The sequence below is a fragment of the Scophthalmus maximus genome, chromosome 16, assembly GCF_022379125.1.
Source record: "Scophthalmus maximus strain ysfricsl-2021 chromosome 16, ASM2237912v1, whole genome shotgun sequence".
NCBI lineage: Eukaryota > Metazoa > Chordata > Actinopteri > Pleuronectiformes > Scophthalmidae > Scophthalmus > Scophthalmus maximus.
The window spans coordinates 4,299,506-4,326,054 of record NC_061530.1 but is presented as its reverse complement, the minus strand read 5'-3'; the positions used below and the strand labels follow the sequence as shown (position 1 = coordinate 4,326,054).

Genomic DNA, 26,549 nt, shown 5'->3' with positions numbered 1-26,549 from the left:
CCGTCTCAAACCCGTAGGGGGCAGTAAATGATAACGAGTCGGCAAATAAGCAGCAGAAGAAGAAGAAGAAGAAGAAGACGAAGAAGAAGAAGCGTGTCTGCCGGATGAGAGAAAGGAGCATGGCCGGGAACTTAAGCAACAGTGCGGCTCCGTTAACTAGTTCGCTGTCTAAACTGCAGGCTTTGAATGGGCTCTTTGCCATTCATAAAAAACAAGGGCCTACGTCTGCAGACGTGTTGAATATGCTCAAAGAGGCTCTGCTCAAGGGTAACGGGAGAGGACAGCATCAAGAAAACAAGTCTGCTTTCAATTGCTGAAGCCGTCAGTGAAATGTGTGTGTCGTGTCTTTCAGAAGCTGGTGTAAAAAACCCGAACCCCCGAAAGAGAAAGAAGCAGAGCCTGAAGTTGGGCCACGGAGGGACTCTGGATAGTGCTGCCAGCGGGGTGTTAGGTGAGTGGACTGGTGTAACTCCTGCCCTGACTGGGTTGTGATGGGGCAGCTTTTTAAAGGAGGGTTCCACTCAAACGCTTGTTAACACATGTTAAAAGGTTTATTATATTTCCAGGAGGCAGGTACATCAGAGATCACGGTCACATATACTTAATGATAACATTAGAATTCAAAAAGAAAGGTGCTCCGGCGTAGTGCGGGGAAATAACAAACCGCAGAGTACAACAATAAGTCTTCATCAGGCCTAACTGCAACTTCAATTAAGAAGGTCCTTATTAAACCAGTCTGTGAGGACCTGGTGAAATCCTCCCATCAAATTTTTCTTAACAATATTTACAGCCTGAAGTCAATCAAAAGGGTGCAATCAAATACCTCAGTCCTTAAAAGCAAGATCCACTAAATCAGGATAGGTAATGGACTTGGTAAATATAATAAATACATTTTGCTCAGAAGTTTTCAGCTCACAACACCATAGTGGTAAACACTTGGACTCAAAAAGAGAATCAAGTTTGGTGGGTCTCAGTAATCATACCAATCAGTCATCAATAAAATGTTTCAACAAAAACAGGACAGACAAGGTTACCAAAAAGGTCTAATGGCAACATCCTCATTCAGTTACGTACAACGTAAGGAGCACTGGAGCAGTGCGATGCCAGGTGACAGACTGAGTGGGGAAACACTGTGAGCTGCTCTGCTGATGTAACGGTCCAAAAACACACAAAGAGGCGACTAGTCGCCTCTTTGTGTGTTTTCGATTTTTGTGTGTTTTCGATTTTTGGTAATTAGCAGTCAATAAATGTATCGATTTACAATAAAGCAGCCCGACATGTCTTGCTCTAGGTAGTTAGTCAATACATTTTCTTAAATCATAAATGAATCATAAATCATCATAAATCATAATCCACTTACATGATTTAATATGAATTTAGATTTGATTCAGATGTGCTGATAATGTACAATCTGATTATTTAAACATCTTACCCTTCATAAGTGCAACACAGATGGTCCATTGACTCCTTTCTGCTGCTACTCTAATGCGCTGCTGCTCACTTCTGGGAACTATTGAGAGGCTCCATGATCTGCCATTGCTGGGAAAAAAACTGGTCCATTGGAGTGAATGGAGATGTCGCTGCTCTCTCTCTCTCAAGGGCTCTGGGTACACCTACACTATACAATCCAACAGCTGTGCCATAAATTGTATGTGTTTTATTTACTAATCAAAAAATGACGCAAACGAAATAACGCAAAATGAATGTCAATCTCTGTGTCATTGCCAGGACAGCTTTTGAAGTGATGGAAGTCCTTGGAAATTTAAAGCATGTAGAGTATAGTACACTAAAGTGGATAGCATCAAACTAAAATAAAAAATATGTAATTTCAAATTTCTCCAACATAGGTTCACAGACATTGTGAAATCATCATCACAGGCATCTCTTCTCTGCACGCTCTAGTCTATTATTTTTGCGTCGTTCAACAAACGTCACATGATTCGGCTGCGTCCGTTTGTAACGCCTCTTGGAAATTGAAAATGATCCGAGAGGTCCCAGACTAATACTCATTTGAGTATAAGTCTGGCTATGCCAGGCTGTCTACCTGCAAGATTATAAAAAAATGTCATAAGCAAAATGTTGTTTGGTCTCTCCAGTACAATGTTGTCTTTAGGTGTAATGAACAGTGCCTCCTCTAGGGATGTGCCAGCACGACTAATACTGTTTCTGTTCCTTTCAGTTGTCGGTGTTGGAAATGGCACAAAAATGCTCAGCACCATGTTAGCTGGTTCAAAGGTTTGTTTACACTGATTTTAAAGTAAAAATGCTATACAAAACTACAGTGGCAAGAAAAACTATGTGAATCTTTCTTTAATAACTTGGTTTCCTCATTTAATTGGTAATAAATGTGATCAGATCTTCATCTCACTCACAAGTATAGACAAGCACTTAAGATGCTAAGACACAAACAATGATAATCTTAAATGTCTTGAAAACTTCCATTAAACAATTAAAGTGCTGGCGAACCCTTGCATTTAGATGGATTTTATTTGTTTATAGTCGTTCTTTATTAGATTTAGTTCCACGTTTCATTCCCTTGGCTGCATCACCAATGTCTTCTCAATCTTCAGCTGGTGGACAGACACCCTGAGATTATCCTATAAAATACACTCATAAACTCTGAAATTAATTTCCACTTAGATGGAAAAGTCCCAAATCTTGATGCTCCCTTTGCCCTGCTTCACCGTTGGGTTGATGTCTGCTAATGATAGTGTGCACTAGCCTTTTAATGCCATACGTAGTGATGCACATTCTTCACATACAATTAAACCAGTTGATCCTTCCGGAAAATATTTATACTGTCAGGCTGTGAAGTAGCAACAATTTCCGGCATAGTGATTATTATCAGGTCATCTTGCACATTATCATATTATTTTCTACATGTGTTCATTTTGCTATAATGTACCATTGCTATGGTAACATTGCTTCACTTACTTTGTTTGTGTTAGCATTGTTAAAATTCACATCAAAGCATTTGTAAGTTAAAGCAAACGCAGCCATAAGTTACTTTCAGTTGTCTTTATTAAGTTGCAGGTTTGGAGATTGTTTAATTGTTTAGTTTCTTTGTTCAGAGCCACCATGTAGGTCTTTTGTTTGAGTGAGGCCCGCCCAGAATTTCGTGGTTTTTATGACATTGGTGATGTCATTGCTGACATCACAGGTTAAACCAACTGGTGCAGGGTTTCTTCTTTTAGTGGGAATGTTTATTCCGATAGTTTATTGTTGGTTAGTAAAATGTGTTTACATACTTAACTTTTCAGATAGTGATGTAGTAATGTAATGAGCTTGGGAAAGGACTTAAATCACAATTGTATTTTATTGTATTAAAGTCCCTGTGTCAGTAAATGCTGGTATGGACTGAAGGAGTGTAGGTGTTAATTGAACACCCTATTTATTCAGTAGCATTTTTGTTTCTTAAATAAGGGAGGACATGATGAGGCCATGCTGCCTTGAACAAGTGCCTTTTGTTTTAGTTTTCATGAGTTTATTTTCAGAGTTATTGTCCTTGTTTTTTTCTTTGATTTTGATAAAGTTATCCATGTAATGGAGATCACTGTAAATAATCATTCACCTTGAAGAGTCAGGATATCTGCTGAATTTACCTACCACCTTCTTTTGACATTTGAGCCAAACTATTCTACAAATAGTCGCAGTAGTGCCAGTAGGAGGCAGTGATGACTTTGATTGAACTTTCCCATCTGTTACGGGGCCTGATGCAGCAGCAAATGGACAGGGAGGCAAAATGGGAGCAAGACAGGCATCACTAGGAAGATCGCTGGAAGACAATCAAGCATCAATTCACCCAGTTCCAGCAGGAGGTGCAAACAGATTGCTGGGCATGCCAGCAGCTGATGGAACACTCCAAACATCCACTGCAGAGTCAATCAGCACCGCAACCTGTTCTGCCTAGACAAGACTACCAGGAGGCCTCTGGTGCAGCACACTCTTCCACTCTGGTGACGTTCCCCAGTGGAAGGGCCAGAAAATGCAGCCATACCATGAAGATGAAGATATTGAACACTACTAACAACATTTGACCAATTTGCCAAATGGAACTTCATGGCAGTAGTGCAAAATTGTTAATTTTCCAACTACCTTCACCAGGTCATGAATGACAGCTCTGATTGAGGTTTTCAGTGTAGGGACAGAGATCCCAGGATGCTGAACTCTCTGGAGTCTTTGTTACTACCAGCGCATCTCTGAAAGGGCTGCACAGATTGGATTTTTAAGACTAATACTGATTGTCATAGTTGAGACATTTTGAACATTTCTGACAACAGTGCAAACAAAGTGTTCAGTACTCTACTGTGTTTCCCCTACTGTTTCTCCTGATGTTGTGGAGGATGGATCTGCAGGAGTGGGTTGGCAGCGAAGGACAGCTGGTCATCCAGTGTGACACCCAGGTTCCTTGCAGAGTCACCACAGAGTTCTCAATTGTGATGGAGATGTCGTTGATGGGAGACGCCTTGCCTGGGAGGAAAAGTGTCTCGGTCTTGTCCATATTGAGCTTCAGGTGGTGTGTTGAAATCCACTGAGAAATGTCAGTCAGACATGCAGAAATTTGTGCTGCCACATAGGTTTCAGATTTTGGAAAGGACCAGATGGGTTGGGTGTCATCTGCATAGCTATGGTAGGAAAAGCTGTGTGACCGAATGACAGCCTAATGACGAGGTGTACGGAGAGAAGAGGATGGGGCCCAGAACAGAGCCCAGAGGTACCCCAGGAGTGAGGTTGCAGGGTTCAGACACAGATCCTCTCCAAGTAACCCTGTAAGTGCAGTCCTTAGGTAGGATGCGAACAGGAAGAGTGCCGAGCCTGAGACTCCCAGTTCTTGGAGGGTGGAGAGGGGGATCTCATGCTTCACTGTCAAAAATGAAATAATAATACAAATCTATCATTTATCTCAGTTCTAAACTGATAACGATACAAGAGAAGCTAAACACCAAACCACATGAATTGATATAAGTGGGTGTTTGTGTGGGCCGCATAGGCTAGGTGTTGTTAGCGACCGCTAATCCAACCTGATGCATGCCAATGCTGCGCTACAGATGTGTGTGTGTGTGTGTGCATGAATGCGTGTGCATGTGTGTGGTTGTGTGCATGTGTGCCGCATGGTGGACCTATCATTGAGACATTCAGGACCAAAGCGTGGGCTGTAGTCTTGTTTAGGTTTTATAAGTAACCCACTATGCTCACACAATGGCAAAGCTAACTAACAGTGCAGATTAACTTTACACGTGGTTAAGAGCACCGGTGTGAAGTTTAGATATTGTAATTTCATCACCAAGTATGCAACTGTTCAGCAGGTTACGTGCTGGTGTCTGAATTCTGGCAGATAAAATGCAATACTGATCAGACACGTGGCTATCAAAAATTTGCATTCCAGTAAATACCATGAAGAGGTTTCTGCAGCATTAAAAATTGACTCTTGTCCTTCAGTTGACAGCAACACAGATAAAGACTCTGAGGTCCGTGAGATTCTCTTATAATAAACACATGTCAGGTAAACTATCTGTTGTGTTGACGATCCGTCCTGCTTCCTAGGTCTAGTGACGGTCGATTTTGCACTTGGTGGAGTGGTTGTTGCTGTCTCGGCGTGTAGCAGAGTGAACAGCGGCTGAGCAGACTTTGTTGGGCAGCGAAGGGCCTGCGAGGTTGACCTGAAGAAAAAAAGAAGGGGGAAAATTTGTTGTCAGCCATTTCCTTTTGTGGGGTCTGCGGTGTGTTAACCTTTGGCGTGAGGTGGGGGATGAGTTGCGGGACCTGGTTCCACGCGCGTCTGCATCCTTTGTTGAAAGTACCGGAGAGCAATGTTAAAGATGGGGACAGAGGGTTTTGTTTACTGGGCTTCTCCTGGCGTAATGTCCGGAACTTGCATAAGTTCCAGCCCATCTGTTCAATGAGCGGCGGGTTTCGGGATTGTACCACGGACCCCTACAGAGAATACAGCCGTGGTGCATTCTGGGAGTTGGAGTCATTTGGGCTCCATTTGGTGCCGTTTCCTTTGTGTCCCGTGATGAAACAACATCTGATCCGCAGCTACTGGAAACGCTTAATTGAGGTTATTGCTGCCTGTTCCAAAAAATTAAATAAATTTTCCTAATTAAAGGGGTCATATTATGCTCCAGGCACCTTTTCAGCCTGCCTCCACGTATATTTGGTTATCTGGGGTGTCTGCCAGCCCACGAAGAATGAAAAGAAAACAATGAGTCGTTGATTCGTGGTTTGGGTTGATTGTGCAGACGGTCTGTATACGAGCCGTTCACAGCCCGGGCTTCAAGTGACGTAAGTTGACTCCTGCTACTGGGGTGACCACGCCCCCAACCTGAGCAGCACCTACCCCCTTGAAGTGCGGAAAAACAATTCGCGGCTCCCGGCGTTCGGTCGCGGCTGCCGGCTTGCTGCCGGCGTTCGGTCGCGGCTGCCGGCTTGCTGCCGGCGTTCGGTCGCGGCTGCCGGCTTGCTGCCGGCGTTCGGTCGCGGCTGCCGGCTTGCTGCCGGCGTTCGGTCGCGGCTGCCGGCGGTCGGTCACGGCTCCCGTCTTGCGGCTGCCGGCGGTCGGTCGCGGCTGCCGGCGGTCGCGGCTGCCGGTGGTTGGTCGCGGCTGCCGGCTTGCGGCGGCTCCCGGCTGCCGGCGTTCGGTTGCGGCTGCCGGCGGTCGGTCGCGGCTCCCGGCTCCCGGCGGTCGGTCGCGGCTGCCGGCTTGCGGCGGAGCTAGACTCGCGGCCTGGATGTCGTTAACGTTCTATCGCCCAGCCCCTTGTGCTCTGTGTGTAATTATGGAGAACGTGTTCGCTGGGCCTCCCGGGTCTCTACGTCATGTTTGTGCCTTGTTACGTGCGACTGTTGTCATGGCAGCAGACGCGGGGAGGAGCGAGGAGGAGCTTTGCGGAACACGAAGGGAGGGGGGCGAGGAGTGAGCAGGAAAGTACTGGAATCGACCATAGTCTCACAGGGCTGTTTATACAGAAAGAGGAGGGTGCTGTGTGGCTTGATCCTTGAGGTGTTTTGACATGGAATGGCAAAGGCCTGTAGTTCACACACCTGAAAACCAATGTAACTTGTGTAAAAGGGGGCATAATATGGGCCCTTTAACTATTTTTTCTTAATTTCAGTGAAACTCATAGGTGACTGAGCATTAACAGCTCTGCTTTTTGATGTGTGAAAGAAGGACTTGTATCTATCTTTCTTTTTATTCTTTGAAGCCTTTGTCATACTTCCTGACCTGGGGCAGGAAGCGTAGGCATGAATGATATTTTTGGTGCGATAATTATGCAAATTTGCTATCCTCGTGCACATTCACCAGAATACGCACAGGAGGCATTCATCATGTTTTACACAGGTCATTTACACACACTTTTCTGAAGTTAGAAGCATTTGATGGTGATGTTTATAGATAAGGGTTTTCACAAGGCCAAAGCAAAGTGTGTTTATTTTTCAGAAATATGTTGCTGTGGGGGAACTAGGAAAAGCAACTGACACGCTTGATGCTACTGGCAAAATGGTTCTGGAGAAAGACTTTGGTAATACAGCGAGCACAAATCACACATCTTAACAGTTCTGTTCGGTCTGTAATGTATTCGTCCAAGCCACCATTTCTGTTGGAACATGAACAGAATATTGCAGTTTGTTTGTTTTTTTACAACAGAACACATAACCAGGGTGGACATTGAGGAGAAGCTGAAATCCTTTACTGGTGACATCATGCAGGTTCCTCCACTGTGAGTAAGGCCTCCAATCTGAGAAAATGTTTCTGGGACAATTACACTTGTGTGTAATAGTAAACCGTTTCACTCACAGATTTCTCTGTTTTTATCCCATCCATCAGGTCAAAGTATTGTAAACACAAAAACTCAAAATGGTGCAGACTGCACCACACAGGTGCTGGTTTCGACAACATATTATGCAAAAATCACCTTTTCTGTGTTTGTGCACATAAAGTTTGGTATCTGGGGTGCCTGCCATCCCGCAAACTGGGGGAAAAAAAACAGCCTGTTGTTTTTTAGTAGGCTGGCTAAACCCTACAGTCTGGCTCTGAACAGCTGGTTCAGATGTCTCTCTTATTGTTATGTCACAGAAGGCTCGTTTGGGGAAACCCCGCCTGCAATCTGAGAATCTCCACGTCTCTGGTTGACCAATCACAACAGACTGGGCCAGCTGGCCAATCAATTCCTTTCAATTTTATTGGTATATTGCCAAATCACAACATACATTGCCTCAGGGCACTTTACATAGTGAGGTCAATATTATAATATTACAGGGAAAACCCAACAAATCCCTCAATGAGCAAGCACTTGGCGACTGCGGAGTCGCCAAGTGCCTAACAGGAAGAAATCTCTGGCAGAACCGCACTCAGTTGTGGGCGGCCATCTATCTCGACCAGTTGGGGTGAGGAGAAAAATGGGGGGGAGAGGAGAGTAGGGCAGAAAGAGGGGGAGAGGAGAAAAGAGAGAGAGAGAACAGCTCTACAACCGCTGTTTTAATCTCTACCACACTTACAAATGCAGTGATATTATTATTAAGTTTGCATGTTTTTTTCAAAACGTCCTTCAGCGTACAATAAGGTAAGCATTTTAAAATGTGGTGAAAAAGATTTTTTTCGGTGGTCCCCTCTAAAACAGTGCGATTCAGACTTACGCTACTTCCATTTCCCCTCCAAACTCCGTTAACTGACATCGCTGATCCCCATCTCCATAAGGTAACATATTAACTATGCATAAGTAACTCATACAACCCCACTTCAAAAACACTGAACTATCCCTTTAATCCCAATGTTATCTAGTCTCTGTAACAGAATCTTGTGATCAATGGTGTCAAATGCAGACCTAAGATCTAATAGGACAAGAACAGAAACATGTCCACTGTCTGAGGCCATGAGAAGGTCGTTGGTAACCTTCAGCGGTGCTATTTCTGAACTTTGATGTTTTCTTAATCCTGACTGAAAATCAAACTATTCCTGTGTAAATAGTCACATAACTGTTAGCAACAGATTTTTTCAAGGATTTTAGAGATTAAAGGGAGATTTGATATGGGTCTATAGTTATCTACGATATCTGGGTCTAGAGTTGGCTTTTTGAGCAGAGGTTTAATTACTGCCACCTAAAAGGCCTTTGGTACATAGCGTGTTAATAGAGATAAATTAATCTTATCTAATATTAGTGGTTCCCCTACCATTGAATTGGGAGGGCGCCCCGCCCCCCCTGAAATGTCAAATTGATTTTTATAAAATTTATTTTTTTTTTGGTTTTTGTATTTTACATATGTCAAGCAGAAGTCATTTCAGGTCACTTTCCTTAAACACCTTATTCCTCATTCCTGTATGAAAAATGTGGAGGAAACTTAACGTGATTTGTGAACCCTAACCCAAACGAGCCTTAGTTTTGAGGAAATACTATAAGATCTTCAATTTCTATGCCGTATATGTCAGAACGAGGTCGAGGGTGTGATTAAAACAGTGGGTTTATTCACATGCTTAATAAAACCAATTGTGTCTATTAGTGAATTAGACACAATTGGTGTCGGCCTGTGGTCCGAGGAATATGAGTATTATTTGTAAGTGGGAGGTGTTGATTAATTTTAACTAACATATACTTCTGGCTGTAGCCATGTTTCAGTCATATAAAATAAGTCAATGTGATGATCAATTATCAGATCATTCACTAACAGATTTAGATGGAGTGACCAAATATTTAATAATACACATTTTATTGTTCTATTTTTAAGTTCATTTATATAATTTTTGTTGATCTTTATAAGGTTTGTATGAATCACACCTCCTTTATTTACTTTTGGTTTAGATAGTTATTGTGGTTGGGCAGACAGAGTTTCTATGGGGTATTGTGGGGGTGACTGCTGTAATAGAAGCGCAGAGAAGCATGGTCCCAGTTCTGAAATGTCATCAGTTTGACCATCTATGTAACTGAGTCAGGTTTCTAGAAATGAGAGCTGCACCATCCAAAGTAGGATGAATGTCGTCTCTCCGCATCAGACCAGGAATTCTCCAAAAGGTGCAGCAGTAATCTATGAAGCCCACATTGTTATCTGGACACCATCTCGACAAACAGCGGTTTATTGATGACATGCGGCTATACATGTCATCACTGTAAAAGTCAGGCAAGGGTCCAGAGAAATCTACAGATTCAGACATTGCTACAAGTACACACCAAATCAATATTCATCTTTGTGACCTCCAATTGGCATAATCGGATGTCGTTACTACTGACGTGAATAATTATTTTTACCATATCGTTTATTGCGTTTATCCTTAGCTAGCGGTTTTAAATGGGATTCAACGTCGCCTGCTCTGGCCCCAGGGATACATTTGACTATGGTCGCTGGTTTCGCTTGCTTCACGTTCCTCAAAATAGAGTCGCCAATTGTTTGAGTTGTTTCTTCAGTGGGTGTGTCTAAAGGGGAAAATGTATTAGGCTGCTCTATTGTAAAGGCTGCTCTATCAATCAGAGCAGACTGGGGTTTATCGGGAGGGAGGGCTAAAAACAATCCAGGCGTTTTAGACAGAGGGTGAAAAGAGGAGCTGCAGTATGAGAACACTGATGCCTTTTCTGAACTTTGGAGCATGTAAACCTTTTCAAGGGGTAACCCAAATTAACACTATGAACCTGAATATGAGCATAATGTCACCTTTAAGTTGGCCGAGAGGTTGTAATGGATAATTGCTTGTTTACATAGCATTCTATGACAGTGGACTTAATATTTCTGTTTATTGGGCAAACCAAGATGTTTGAACATGATCATTTTTATAATTAATCGGAAGATTAATGGTTTGATTGAACTTAACTGCTGGTTGCAACCCAGTTTATCTTTTCACAGACAAGAACAGCAGCTAACTGTCCTTGAAGAAAAAAGGGTAAATGCTGCATTTCCGCAGAGCCAGTGTTGTTTCATTGTGTCATGCAAATGAATTAACATTCAGGGTCTATGTAAATTTGTCTTTTGTTTATATTTATAATGTTTTATGCTACTAAACATGTTTGAGATTTCATGTGAGAAAAATTTGTGAACTATCTCAAATGTAAAGCCGTTTGCAGAGTCATTGGGGCTTGGGCAACTTAACTGTGAAAGAACTATTGAATGATCCAGTGTGCTGCAATTTGTTTATTTTGGTGTAGTGAACCATGCAACCTCTAGAGGCTGCTAGCGGGACTTGAATGTTTGTCTGTGAAGCCTTCTTTTCAACTGAAAACAACCTACAACTTGGGTATGGTGTGATTTATTGATTTTTGTCACTTCAGCTACTCGGCTCTGAAGAAAGACGGTCAGCGTCTGTCTGTCCTGCTGCAGAAAGGTCACAAGGTTGAGGCCAAACCTGCCAGACCAGTTACTGTGTACAACCTGACTCTGCAGGAGTTCAAACCTCCCCTCTTCACCCTGGGTTAGTACATGTTGCATTGTGAAGTATTTCCTTCTCCGGCTATAGAATACTGACATTTTTCTACACCATTTTGGATGAAATGTCCTGCTTTCTCCATATTCTCTTTATGGTAAGTACACATGAAAAACAACTCACAGCTGTTGTGTTTCCCTCCACAGATATTGAGTGTGGTGGTGGATTTTATGTCAGAAGCTTGGTGGATGACCTGGGGAAAGGTGAGATGAATTCAGTTTCCTCCTCAACGTAGTTATGGAAAAATGAATACACTAAACCAACAGATCAGAAATCAGCTTGCCAACACTTAATTGTGGGAATAATCGGCGCACGTGTGCTGCAGCTTTGTCATCCTGTGCACATGTGAAGGAGCTGGTGAGGACCAAGCAGGGCCAGTTCACCCTGGAGGAGCATGCCTTACACGAGGGCCAGTGGACACTGGAGCATGTCCTGCGCTCGCTGCAGCCCTGCTCAGAGTCAGAGACGGGAACAAAACCATCCAAGGAACACACAGACTGAAAACATGGCATGACTCACCTGACTGGCTTTTCAATTAAGAGAACAGCAGGTCTCAGTGTAGGTCTCTCACTGTTTCTCCAGCTTATTTCAGGGTGTGTCTATTATAAATGTGATGAACAGATAAGATTGTAACATAATTTTTTGGGCGGACTCACGGACTTAGTCTCATTATTTTGCCTTTCCTGCAATTAAAGTTTATTTACACTTGTAAATAATTCTAGATTTGAAATTCGCAACCTCATTCCAACTCCAGCCTCTGTCTTCATTTGCTAATCACCCCTTATTAAAGAGCAAGGTAATAGAAAGCAAAAGTATATACAGTATATGTATCACAATTTAAAACCGAGAATGATTAGGATGTGTTGGGAAAGACTGCATTGCAATACACGCATGAAACAGATTAACTGTGTATATTAAACAAAACTTTGAGAAAATAGCATAACTTCATGATTTATGGTGAGAAGGTTTAAAATATTTCTTTATTTTTGTAGAATTTCTTTATTAAAATAAATGTTCTGATGTTTTGATGAGCATCAGAAATATTGACTTCCGTTATATTACCTTATCTTCATTCCTCACCAAGCAGAAATATATCCATCAGTTTGTGTGGAAATGGTCGGGGGGGGGGAAAATCTCATATGCAAATTAAATGAATCTTTTCTTCCAATACAAAACTGTGTAGAGCAGTTATTTTTCTTATCTGCTCCACATCTGAATGTTGTTGCAGCAATGTTGTATGTAGACTTTATGTAATATCATTTGTTCTGTATTTTCACAATGATTGAAGTGAGACTAATAAAATGTCTTATTTGTGAAAAACTTTATTTATTTTATTTACATATTTCTTTGTTTCTTTCCTTTAATCAAACAGTTTGAAGTGAAGAGCTGTTTTTTTTAAAAGTAACTTCAGCCAACCTGTACCTGTATCAAACAGCAAAGGACAATTTATGTTGTTACAGGTTTTAAGGTTCTTTATGAGAATTCTGATTCGGCATGTCAAAAAATTCAAGAAACTAAACAAAAAGATATACTTTGTCAAATTCAGGCCTATACTTTTCATGTCCAAATAAAGGACTGAGTCAGAATCTTGCACAACCTCACATGGTACCTTATGTCATGATTTGGTCTTTGCATGGGCAGCAGACATTTGAACAGGTCATAGCAGGAGAGGCACAGGTTTAATCAGTAACAATAACAGGTCAGATGATTTAGTGGGACACTAAATGGAACTGAGCCATTGTTAATGTTAGTAATTGCACCTGTGCCATATGACCGGTATTCTGCACAAACAGTTGTCAGTCACTGCCTGATGAGGCCTGGAGTGAGTGCTGCACATCACATGATGTCACCCAACTCTAAGGACAAAAACCGTGTCATTTGAGTTAATAATGTAATAGTTAGACTGTTTCTATATTATAATTATACAGCGAAACTTTTTAGTTCAGTTTTTTTTTCCCCCTCTGGAGAGTAATTGACTTCCATAATTATGAAATCACTGCTGTTATGGAAGCCACGAGGGAGAAACAGAGGATGCTGGTCTATATAATGGTTCGTCGTGGGCTGAGAATGCGTTGCCATGTCCCACATTATCAAACATCACCGAAATATCAGGGCTATGATATTATATAGGCCTGTCCGGGATAGCTTTGTGTAATGGGCAGCAGACACCGAGAAACCGTGGCAGGCTCTTTGGATTTGATCATAGACAATTTTATATATATATATATATATATATATATATATATATATATATATATATATGTTTATATATGTTTATATATATATGTTTATGTATATGTATGTTTATATATATATGTGTGTGTGTGTGTGTGTGTATATATATATGTATATGTTTATATATATATATGTATATGTTTATGTATATGTATGTTTATATATATATGTGTGTGTGTGTGTGTGTATATATATATATATATGTATATGTTTATATACATATATATATAGTTAATAGACAAATATGTGTTAATAGACAGATATATGGCGCCAGCTGCCACGGAGCAGCCCGTGAAGTTATCAATCGTCTGTGGACAGCAGTCTGACGCCACGGGACGCTGGCCTAGATCAATGAGCTGTAATCATTGTCTCGGTCCAAACATTGGCCCGTTTGGGGACTTCTTTCATGTCTTCAAGGCTGCGCGTATCCCTGTTTGCTCTCCGAGTCCACTTTATCTAAATTACAGCCGTTAGAAAGTTGGCCGGCAGTGGCGCGCGCTCCGAAGACGCGTCCGAGAATCGAGCCATCGGCTCCTCTTATGGCCACACGCTTATCAGCCAGCAGCAATAGTCCGCGCTCCCTGCACACGACGAGGCCAACCGAGTTGAGCTGGCCACAAAACGCGGAGATGGCCGTTTACGCGCTTGGCTGTTTTACGCGTGGCGCGCGCGTAACGGCGGGCGTTCGTGAAACACGAGCCGGCGGTTATTGTCCAACGGTGTGCGGAAACGTGTGCGAGGAGATAAGCGCGAGCTATTACAGCGATTTGCATTAGCAGGCCCTATCGTAAATGTATCACCTCCGTCGCACTGATAGTCGGATTTTACAGGAAAACTCCAAACATTCAAATCATGAGTTAATCACTCGCCATTCAGCTGCGCCGCCGGGCCTGTGAAATGCAGCTCACTTGTATTGCCTCGTGAGATAACACTCTAAACGGTTTGATTAGTCAAAGAGCCATTTGTATGGAGACCGCTGAGGGCAGCACCGAGGACACTGGGGTCATGTCACCCGGGCGGGGCTTTTTGTTGTTGTTGTTGTTGTTGTTGTTGTCTGTTTTCTTGTGACAATTCTGCGCCCCGTGTTCTGCAGTGCAAACTCACACCTCGTGGATATTTTACAGATAGATGCAGGTCGTGAACTACCTGTGAGATCCCTGCAACCCTTCTCAAGGCGCCCCGTCCACCAGCATTTCAAACGCATGCAGTCCATCATCACAGCTAAAGACAATGTGTTTATAATGTAAAGGGCATGGAATCCGAATATGAAACACCTATTCACACTTTATTTGATTGTGTTTTTAAAACACTACAAGGACAAAGGGGCCACCGAAAAGAGGCACCCGAGCCTCTGGAGAAAGTGACTGTTCAAAACATTTTGTTTATTATCAAAGGCGAGCCTGCACATGTCGTCATTGAATGCATTGATTCTGAGTCTTATATGTAGAATATCTACTGTAACAGAGTCTGGTCACAAATGTGATCGTTTAATTTTGTTCATTTTTTTTTCTTTTGCAGCTTGCAGCAGGTTGGGGCTCTGCTCTGTGGCCTGTATATCAGCTCTCTGCATGAACAAAATAATGTCGACCTACAACAGAACACCAAATAAAGTTGTGGGTACGAGGCGTCATTTTACATGTCGGTGCCCAGGGGCCCAATACACACAAACACACACACACACACACACACACACACACTCGCACACACTCGCACACCTTGATATTGACTTAAGGTTAAAGAATTGTTATTTTATTATCACTGAGTATTCACATTATGCATCATGTGGTGTATATTGCATCTTAATGCATTTTATTAAAGTATAGCTACTTTTTAACTGTATGTGATGTTTCCATTTAATGCTGCTCTGAATTCATTAGACAGCTATAGTAGAAGTTTCTACACAACAAACTCACTACAAGATCTATCTATCCATCTATCAGATATACTAAAAAGACTTTCTCATTCCTTTGTTTTATTTTCTTATATAATTGAATGTGTCTGTGTGCTGCTGATTCTCCTGAAACACTAGAATCTCTTCTCCGCTGTCATCTGTTCACTGTGGCTCCATCGCGGTGGCGAGTAAGCCAATCAGGGATGGCCGCCGTCCACCTGCAGGAAGTTGACCGTGCACTTATCTCCACCCTCCTCCTCCGCCTGCAGCGAGATAACAGCTCCAACAGTTGAACCAAGTGCCAGCTTGTTCGCCGCCGCAGCCTGATGGACACGGCACTCTAACGGTCTCCTAACCCAGAGGTGCTGTCTTTGGTCTGCGAAGAGTAGTCGGAAGACTGACATCTGCTGCATGTGGTCGGTAGCATGTAAACGCGTCCTGTTTGACTGTCGCTAAAGAGGAAGACTGTTTGGAGACGGGGGAGCGACGCAGCTTTCAGTCCCAGCTCACAGCGGCGGCACCATGAGCGTCCCGCTTTACGCACCAACTCCCATCCAGCCGGCTCATCCTACCCCCTTCTACATCGAGGACATTCTCGGGAGGACTACCTCCACGACCTTCTCTCCGTCTCCTTCCTCCTCCTCCGCCTCTTCATCCTCCTCCTGTTCCGCGCCGCTTGTCCCCACGCCGACCCTGGCGTCGCCCAACTCATCCTTCACGAGTCTCATCTCGCCGTACCGGACGCCGATCTATGAACCCACGCCAATCCACCCGGCACTGTCGCACCACGCCGCCGGGACGTTGACGACGACGTACGCCTCCGCCGGGGCGTTCGCCGGCCCCATCTACCCGTTCCACCACCAGCACCACCGCTCCATGGGGGAGTACGCACAGGCTCTGCTGAGGCGCGATCCCCTCGGTGAGTTGGGCAAATGACGTGCGTAAAACTCACGGGCGACTTTAAAGTCCTATGTGTGGGGGTGTACATGTAGATATCGGATCTTCTCCGCAGTGCATGTCATTTATGAAATTGCCCAGGACAACATAATCGTGTCTTGCGTTTCTCCAGTTTGACCCCAGTTCCGTGTCTAGACTGTTGTCCTCATGACACTGTCAGTAGCTGTTGTTTTTATGCACTCTGTCTTTTCACTTTTCACGAGTGTATATTTTGATTTCATTTATATCATGCCTTGGATATTTTTCTATTTTATTCTGAGGGAAATGGATAGGCACGTGTATATAGCACACGTTAACACAAAAAAATAGGCAGGCCTGCACAGATGAAGTGAGAGCACTTTAAACACTGTACGTGTTTATTTTTTCCCCACAAGCTTCGTTTCAGTGCCAACGAAACCATTTTGCATAAGTGTATCACGCTTGGTCATGCATGCACATCGAGCTCGCGGCCGTCCACGGTTACATGAGGCCTGCACAAACACTATGGAGTCATTGTGCGCCCAACTTTAAGTCTCCGGCTCATGTCAACCCTGGAGAACGGTTGTGACTGATTCGCGCGAGTGTACGAGTGATTCTGTAACAGACGTGTGTGGGTTCCACAATAGCAGCAGGCTTCTCCATTCCATTCGGTCTGCTGCTGGCGCTGGCGAGGGGCGAGGGCTGGTGCGCGGGGTGCATGGCAACCTTGACTCGTCTTCCTGACTCCCATTGTTCTGAAACATCAGAGCAGCAAGTCAGCCGGTGACTAAAACCTATCTGGTCTCTAAATCACTTGTTATTTCACTGCCCCCCCCCCCCTCTCTGTGTGTGTGTGTGTGTGTGTGTGTGTGTGTGTGTGTGTGTGTCTGCGCGCGCGGATTCGGATTCGGAGCTGAGGCACCGTCCATCACGACCCCAGCTCTATTGAAAATCTGCTGAGAAGCCTTAAAGATTTCAGAGATGAGGGGGGAAAAAAAAAATCTGCCAGGCCATGTTTCAAATGTAGTGCTCCAACTGCGCACGGTGGAGACGGTTGAGTATTTATAGGGCCAGAAATTGCGTTAACTGGTTCAGATTCTTTCTTTTTTTTGGATGGTGGTGTGTGTGTGTGTGGGGGGGGGGGGGGGGGGGGGGGGGGTATATTTGTCTGCCTGTGGCCCTGTGGTGTGTGTGTGTGTGTGTGTGTGTGTGTGTGACAGGCGGACTCTGTGTTGCGCTGATCAAGCTGGGCCCTTTCCGTTCGCAGCGGAAGCCGCGAGCCCGTCGATAGGAGTAAATCTGGTTTCAGAAGCTGTTGAATGTTTTCCTGGCTCACCCCGGCCAGCCGCTTCCTCGGGAGCCCGCTGCACGCTGCTGATTATTTTATCGACATCCTCAATACAGACGTATTCAGGAAACACTCGGCCTCTGATAGCCCGGGATCCGTTTTTCACATGTTGCTGCACTTCCTCCGGCTGCCCGGCGGGGATGTGGCCGACTCTCTTCACGGCGGGCGGCGGGGGAAGACCGAGGCGGGCCAGCGGCGCAGCGCGCCGGGCACAGCGGGGTGGCGCAAGAGAGGAGCCCGAGAGACGGAGAGAAAGAGGAAGGATCGGGGTGATGTAAACGAGCGTCACGCATGAAGAGACGACGAGAGGCACATCGACATCAACAACAAGAAAAAAGAAAGAAAATCCTCTCAGAAAAACGACGTGACGTGATGCGTCAGAGCGCGGGGCCATGTGTTCACATGGACCCCCCTCATCTGTTTTTATCAGGATTATTCCACTTGCATCGAAGTGAAGCAAAGTGTGGTAAATCAAAGTCGTCTGGGGGGGGGGGGGGGGGGGGGTAAATGATCTTCAGCAGACATATAAGGTAAAGGTGTACAGTTGATTCATTTGAGCGGGCTAATAACCGGGGTCAGTCCTCCAACTGGATCGGTGCATTCCTCTGAGGACTAAAGGAACACAATCAGATGAAATCCGAAAGTGATGGCTTCTTTCTTCTGTTGTTCTGTTTCGAGAAAAACAAATCACATGGGCCTGGATTAGCTAACTTCCTTTGGAAAAAGAGAGCGAGAGAGAGAGAGAGAGAGAGAGAGAGAGAGAGAGAGAGAGATTTTTGATTTTTCAAAAACACCATGTTTATTAAGATTCACCAGAGGACATCACGGTCCTCTACAAATGAAATGGGGAAAAAACACACACACGGCAACAAAAAAACAGAATAAATCAGGTCATAAAAACAGGGTGAAAGATGAGAGGGAGAGAGAGAGAGAGAGAGAGAGAGAGAGAGAAGGTCTTTGACAGCAGTTTCGACCGCAGCACATGTATATTGTGTCAGTGAGAGTGGGGGGGGGGACGTGGGTGTCTGCTGGATGCCATCGCCTATAATCACGCCACAAAGCAGGAAGCACATGCAGCGGATATTTGGCCATCGTTTTCACTCCGTCACGACCTTCCTTAAAAGACAGCATGCAGCAGCAGCGGGCCTGGGGGGGGGGGGGGGGGGGGGGGGGCTTCCCGGCCATTAAGGCAGCCCATCGCGACTCTTCACTTTTTGATCCCCACATGGAATTATAATATAATTATAATGAACCGTGAAGAGGAGGATGGCAGAGCAACTGGTTATTGAGAGACAATGTGGGAATGAACCATAAATCAGCGTGCGCTCTCAGGGGACAGTGTCTGCATGATCTGATCTGCTTTTCCATGTTTTATTTGTTGTTGTTTTTTAAATTTTCTGTCCGTCCACTATCCGTCGATTGTTTACGGGTTTTTTTTTTGAAGGGTTTTATTTATGTGCTATTTAGGCGGGAGGCCTGGATGATTCAAAAAAAATGAATCAAGTTATTGAACCTCAAGTTTTGCCTCTGACTAACTCCATCGTCATTCTCCCCTCTCTCCCCCGAAGGGAAGCCCTTGCTGTGGACCCCCTTCCTCCAGCGACCGTTGCACAAGAGAAAGGGCGGCCAGGTGCGCTTCTCCAACGACCAGACGATTGAGCTGGAGAAGAAGTTCGAGACGCAGAAGTACCTCTCGCCGCCGGAGAGGAAGAGACTGGCCAAGATGCTGCAGCTCAGCGAGAGACAGGTGAGCAGAGGACCCAGGCCTTCGTCCATGACGCGAGGCGACGTGTGCGTCCTCCGCACATCCCGGATTTGCTGCAATTCTCCCATTTGTTATATCGTTGTTCTGTCGGCGTCTTCTCCCCGCCCGGCTAAAATGCCCCTTACGCAATGAATGCAGTGCCTTTCGTTTTCTCCCTCCGAACCCGATTATCCACTTCGCAACAAAAGCAACGAAAGCGCCAATTAGTTATCAGCAATTGATATAACTGGCCGCAATTTGGAAAACTGTACAAATGAAAACGTCTGCTGCTTTACCTGTTAGGGACAATTCAAATCCACCTCTTAACCAGGGCCTCGCACCAGTTAACTTGGTTAGAAATGCGCGTAGCCCTGCGCTGCAGGCCAACAGGCCCGATATAATGACGTGTGTGCGTCTTGGCGACAAAATGGTCGTTGGGAAGTTTATAATAATTCCTAATAATTACGTTTGACTAAATCCAAGAGACCCACTGAAATCCGTCACGAAAAAATCATTTAATTTCGGATAAAAAAAAAGATTCTTATTCGCGCTGGTTAAATAACTGCCGCAAATCAGGACCATGATGAGAAATTCATCTGGAGCGGGATTTTGGCTCCTTTCCACATTTTGACTTCAAAAATGAAAAAAAAAAAAAAAACATTTTTGACTTGGCCATTAGCCCACTTAGACAATTAACCGGCGGCCCAGCACTTTTAACGTGGAGGCCAATCCACTGTGCTTCATCATCATTGTAACATGTCGTGACTTTGTCCCGTGTGCTCCCTGTTGTTTGTTTATCTTCATTTATAAATAAGAAAAAATAGGCAGCAAAACTGACAAGAGGAGCATAATTCATTTCTCCTTTAATTTCGTCTCTCAGGTTAAAACTTGGTTCCAAAATCGACGCGCGAAGTGGCGAAGACTGAAACAGGTGAGACGACAAATCAATTCTTATTATTTTATTTTTTTTACACCAGAGATAAATGTTAAAATGTGGTTGTCCCGACCAGTCCACGAAACCCCCTGTGTCCCATTCCCACCAGGAGAATCCTCAGGGAGGCAAGAGGGAGCTGGAGGAGGACAGTCCCGTCGGGCGGGGTAACACCGCGGCCGAGCCGAGCGGGACGCAGAGCCCCGGGCGGAGACAGACACCCGCGGCCTCCGAGCATGCGCAGGCGGACCGCTGCGCACGCTCCGTGTCCCCGCGGCACGCGCACACGGAGCTGGACTCTGACGTGTCAGACGACACGGACCAGGAGCTGGACATAGAGGACGACGACGAGTGCGCGCGGCAGCCGCAGTTCTGAGGCGCTGACGCCGGAGCCCCTGGACATTGGCACCTGGAAGACGAAGGCCAAACACACCGGGGCCCGTTCACGCAGCTCCGCGTGGACAGGCTGAAGAAAGTAGTTCCTGTCGTGACATGTACTTCAAGTTTACACCACCGTACCATCCTCCATGACGTGTCTTTTTGTACATAAAGTATATAGTCGTGTTGATTGTCACTATGTTATGTCGACCACTGTAAATGAATAGTACTGTATGTCGTCTGAAAACGCTCTTGAGTATATATGCCTTTGCCTTAAAATGTAATATTCCATTCTAAAATCAATACACACGAAATTATGATTTGGTTGGTAATATAATAATGATAATAATATGTTTTTTTTGTGGTGAGAATAAATGTGTCACTTTTGGATGTAGCTGGATCAGCTGGAATTTGATTGTGATTCATTATTTTTTATTTTGTGAAATTGTAGCTACAGAAAAAAGGAAATCGATAAATTACCGGTTATGTTTTAAATTATTGGCAAATTATGAAAATAAAAATCAATTCAAACAAATCAATAAATCGACATAAAAGGCTATAATATTATAAATAGCCACAACAAGGGTTGTAGCCTACAATTACATAAAGTTCATATTGAGTCTGAGAATTTTTTTTCCAATACAAAATGATTGTGTTTACATTGGGAAACAAAATTTATTTAAAAAAAAAAGTGGTAACGCAGGCTGCTTGTGTAACAATTCAGTATATATATCCACTCTTAAATGAGAATGAAATGTGTTTTGTGTACACTCTTATTCATTTTTTATGAGTATAGCCTATGACTTTGTCCTGACATTTTTGTAAACTTTGGGTTCAAAGATTTTTGTAGTTTTACTATCTTGCAACTTAATTATACAGAATAATAAATCACTTGACTTTTTGCTTGAATTCAGTAAAAGTATTTCTGACATGTTGGGTGTTTCATTTCCCTTCTTCCCACTGTTTAATCAGATCCTGTTGATAGTTTTGAATATTTTATCCCATTAACTAAAAATCCAGTTTAATTTAAAACAATATTACCAAGCAAGTGTTTTAGATTTTTGAGTATGTTGCTTTTGACCACTGATTCATTTTACTTAGGCATTAAAATCAGGATACAAAGCCATGATAGAGTAAGTAATTAGATTATTTTCTTAGATAAAAGCACAAATCAAATATAAGTATAACATATTTAAAACTTTTCTAAAAAAACAATGGTATTATTTGCAAACTATAGTTAAAGTAAATGCAGTTAATAGCAATTAACTGGCCCCCTTTCACGGTTTATATTATATATTATATAATTTATGGTACTGGATTAGCCTAATATCATTGATGCGTCAATAACTTTATGTATAGTCAGTCAGTGTGAAAATAATATTAACTACTTAATCAATTACTCAGTTAAATGTTAAACTACATCAAAGTCTATAAGTTTATGATTTTTTTCCCGGGGAAATCTTTCAAATTCAAAATGTAACACTACTTATCCAAATGTTGGAGTTATAATTCACCAAAATAGTCTTGTTTTATTTCAAGTTGCCTGCTGGACATGGGGGCCTTACCGAAGCAATCCATAACCTGAACAGCAGATTCTGACTGGTGAAGGAAACTCTGGAGCCTGTTGGCAGCAGCTCCTGTTCTATCTATGGATATTCGAACAAGACCAACTAATCATTTAAAAAAAACCTGATTTCTGTTATGTGCACATCCACTTAATTAGTTTTATTAATTAGTTTTAATTTTATTTTGCTTTGATGGATGTCCGGTGACTCCAGCAGCCACCTGACATCAGATAACCAGAACGTTACCTTCGGGCCAATGCTGAACCCCAAACTGCTCTGATGGACAGTTAATGGTAAAGCTGCCTTTAACTGAGTGTGATGATGTCCAAATAAATGAGTTTAAAATCTGCTGTTGGGACACATGTTGCTGGATACATACATTTCCCACTTAATGATTGCTGCTCTTCCTTCTGCTCTTTCCCTGCCTCCTGATTTCTCGAGGAATCAAAGGCAGCCACAGATTAGCAAACAGTTTAGTCCATGTCGATCGTTGTCCCATCACCACCTTCATCTTCAAATAGCTTATCACTGAGCTCTCATGCAGACATTGTGAGTGGGTGTTTTTCAGTAAGTAGATTAGGTTAATGATTGAGTGAACCTTCAGAACAGCAGGGACAGCAGACAGATAGCAGGCCACTGATTGATGGTCTTACAATATGTTCACAGTACTTTTTAATATAAGTGGTGATTGTAGTTATTGAGTGTGACTTATGGGGCTGATTTGGAAATGAAAGAAAACTCATTTTAACCATGTGTGTCATTTATAAAGGTGAAAGCTCATTGCTCCCACAACCTGTTTGAGTTGCATTACTGAGTGTCAATGGCCTCACATGTACAAGACTATTCCAAAACCAACAGTATGCACATTGATCTCAGCCTCTGTATTGTGTAATGGTTCACAAATTGTGCAGGGTAAAGTCAACATTGGGAGGAATAGCGCACACAGTTGGTGGGTAAAATGTTCAGCAGATAGCCGGTTGGTTTCGGAGTGCCTGTCTGATCAGGTCAATTCATACACACACTCACACACTCACACACACACACACACACACACACACACGCACACGCACACAAACACCCTGATTGGCTTTTTTAGTTGTTTTTTGAAAACAAAAAATCATGGGTCATTTCTGGCAATAAATGTCAATGTGTGACTGAGACTATGGCAAATGCTGGGTAATTTCATTACTCAGAGTCATCAAGAAAACCTGGTAAATCTGAACAGTTGTGTGGCATTCAGAAAGGCCCTTTAATTGTGTATTAGGAGGATTTAATATCATTATGTCAGGTAACACTGTCCCCAGTAAATATGTATTCAGAGAAAAGCATTGTCACAAATATATGAGGAAACGTTTTTCATCAATTTATCTGCAAGGTTGCAAACTGTTCATAATAGACATGTCCGTAAAACACTTACAGACTTTTCATTATCTTCTAATTTAAAATAAATCGTGTTAATGTTTATTTGTTCTGTTCAGGCGATTAAATGCTATCAGGGAGCTGTCATGGCATCCATTTTTATAGACCACCGTGACATCACTGTCACAAACTACTGTTTTGAAGCTTCAAGTTTCGCATTATGACCAGCTCCATGTTTTTGAAGGATTTTTGAAACCGGATATAGAATTTGGGGTGGGTCTGACTGAGAGCTTGTCCACTGCGCGCCCACCTACACCTGCAACCATGCACCGATTAGACAGACCAGCTATCAATCAAGCTATATCCATGCTATGGTGCTTTATTGTCTTTTTTTACTCTAAATTAAAATACAACTTACAAAATGAACATCACGCCATATTGAAGAAGACTTAAAATCAGCCATTGAGACCATAGAGTCCAGATGAAAAGGTTTACTGATGTTATAAATCAAGTCAGAGGTAGTCATTTTTCTCATAAACTTATATAGAAACTGACTTCTTTTTGCAACCAGGGAGTCACCCTTTGCTGGTGATTCCAGAGAATACAGGCTTCAGATATTTCCGCATTGGCTTTATCTTCATTCAACATGATCATTTATATTCTATGATGGCCTGTGACATGCAAATCACAACAACAACCCACAAAACACAGCAGAAAGTAGGGACTCACAACAACTTCTACCAGAAAAGGTACGTACCTGCTATCGACAAGAATCATTAATGATTGCACAGATGCGCTGTTTGTCTTTTTAACAGGAAGGAAATGCACCATAAACCTTCATTTGGCACCCAACTGGGGAAAACAGTTTTGCACTCACTACTGCAAAAACGTCACTCAAAACCTACGGCCGAACTTTTGCAGAGTTTGCGGCAAAAGGCTTCAAGAGACTCTTGACATTGAGCCCTTCGTTTTTGATGAAAAGAAAGACAGTCCATCCATCCAATTGGCAATGACCCAAGCAGGTACATACCTTTTAAGGTAGAAGGTAATGTCATGTCTTTGACTTTGTAATTACAGTTTCTGTTTTGTGAGTTTGTCTTGTGTTTTCCTGTTGGTCTGGATTTTCTCTATAATGTATAAACCATTAAGCAGTAAATTACAGGAACATTTTAAGGGCACAGTAGTGTGCCAGGTTTACTGATTATTATGTTCTCAGATATCTTCAAAGATTATACAGATGTCTCTGTTAACTGAAAATAAATTCTCTAACCTCTGAGGATCATAAAACCCTTTCACAATTATCCTGACCAAAAATATTGTTATCTGATTACAACTCTGAAGAACTGAGCCAATACATTTTCAAAATATTTGACAGGTAACAACATTTAAGCTCCTAAACAGACACAGCTATCCGGGGTCATCTGGGTAAAGTACTTTTATTTGTCTGTAGATGTTATCTGAAGTTAACCATTCTTATATCCAAGTGATTTTCTGATCAGGGATCAGAGTATTACCTCTTTAATAGAATGAAACCCTCATTGACAGGACAGTGTTACTGCAATCTAGTAGCTCTCAGTGTGTGTGTGTGTGTGTGTGTGTGTGTGTGCAACCACTCCTGTGGTATTGGTGCACACAAGTTAATGTGTGGTTATATTTGAACGACTGAGGAATGTGTTGACTGTTGACCTTGGCCAAATGGAAGCCATTATCTCCCCCCACTGAGGCCTCCCTCCTCCTCCGAGCTGATAAATTAATGAGAGAAAACATTGCTTACATCGATACTAGTGTCGCCAGCAGCCACACAGACACAGAGAGGAGGAGGAGGGGGAGAAAGGTTGAGGAGGAAACAGAGAGGCACACATTGATAGAGACAAATATCAGTGGCAAACATAATTGACGAAACACAGGTACATAGAATGAGTGGGAAAACAGTAGCTGTTTATTTTTGTATATTCATTTCAACCTTAAAGGTGGAGTATCTAAAAAAATTTAAGAAGCATATTCTGTCATATTACTTGAAACTCTCGTAACATACCGATAGCAATTAATGTATGAATTATATGTCCAATCAGAAAGTTTGGCCCGAAGAAAATGATTGGATTGCTCATGCACCACACACTGGGGGGCTTGACCAGTCTCCTACAAGGCAAAAAACAAGGCTGAAGCTGTAGCTAAACTAAACTAAAGAAGAAGAAGAGTTGCAGAACGGCAGAAAAAGTCCCTACAACAGCTTTCAGTTGCAAAAGAAAGACAGCATTTAAGACAGCTACGAACAAAAAGAGGTTGCATACCGCAAGGAGTAAACAGAGTAAACATCGGCCCACTTTTTCCATGGTGGTGGAAATTTAATAAATGAAGCAACAGTTGAGCTCTTACTATCGTGTAGTTTTTATTTATAATATGTTTCAACAAATGTATAGAGGTTATATAATATTGCACTAAGTAAACAAAAAATATCCCACTTCAAGTATAGGTTGATAAGTTATAATTCCATTTTTAAACTAACAACAGGAGACTGCCTTATCTGCTGCTCAAAGGCTACAAAAAATCATTAAGAGGTAATTTTTCTGTATACACAGATCAAGCTTGAGGTTGTTCATTTTTTAATCAATATTTGCATAATATTTGCAAATTATGTGATTTGCTATATATTGGGCCAAACAAATAGGCAAATATTTTTAATTAATTTGACATTTTGCTTCCGAATAGGTTGAAAACACTATAATGTCTGATATTAGCCTACTAATTACACTGCTAATCAATAGGCCTATATCTCTCT

At 42.8% G+C, this 26,549-nt stretch overlaps 2 protein-coding genes across 3 annotated transcripts; both read left to right on the top strand.

Moving 5' to 3' along the window:
• The first annotated feature begins 39 nt into the window (after nt 1-39).
• Nucleotides 40-12,724, top strand: trub1 (TruB pseudouridine (psi) synthase family member 1). Its single transcript, XM_035611672.2, has 8 exons — nt 40-267; nt 353-451; nt 2,180-2,235; nt 7,442-7,523; nt 7,649-7,721; nt 11,253-11,392; nt 11,551-11,607; nt 11,730-12,724. The coding sequence occupies exons 1-8, from the start codon at nt 105-107 to the stop codon at nt 11,903-11,905; spliced, it is 846 nt and encodes a 281-aa protein (XP_035467565.1). The 5' UTR covers nt 40-104; the 3' UTR covers nt 11,906-12,724.
• Nucleotides 12,725-15,799: 3,075 nt separating this feature from the next.
• On the top strand, nt 15,800-21,777 carry hhex (hematopoietically expressed homeobox). 2 transcript variants are annotated; one of them, XM_035613529.2, is made up of 4 exons: nt 15,800-16,449; nt 19,362-19,540; nt 20,418-20,468; nt 20,581-21,777. In XM_035613529.2, the coding sequence occupies exons 1-4, from the start codon at nt 16,053-16,055 to the stop codon at nt 20,842-20,844; spliced, it is 891 nt and encodes a 296-aa protein (XP_035469422.1). In that variant the 5' UTR covers nt 15,800-16,052; the 3' UTR covers nt 20,845-21,777. The 2 variants fall into 2 exon arrangements, with proteins under 2 accessions (XP_035469422.1, XP_035469421.1); XM_035613528.2 differs by having other exon boundaries at nt 20,548-21,777.
• The last annotated feature ends 4,772 nt before the right edge of the window (nt 21,778-26,549 follow it).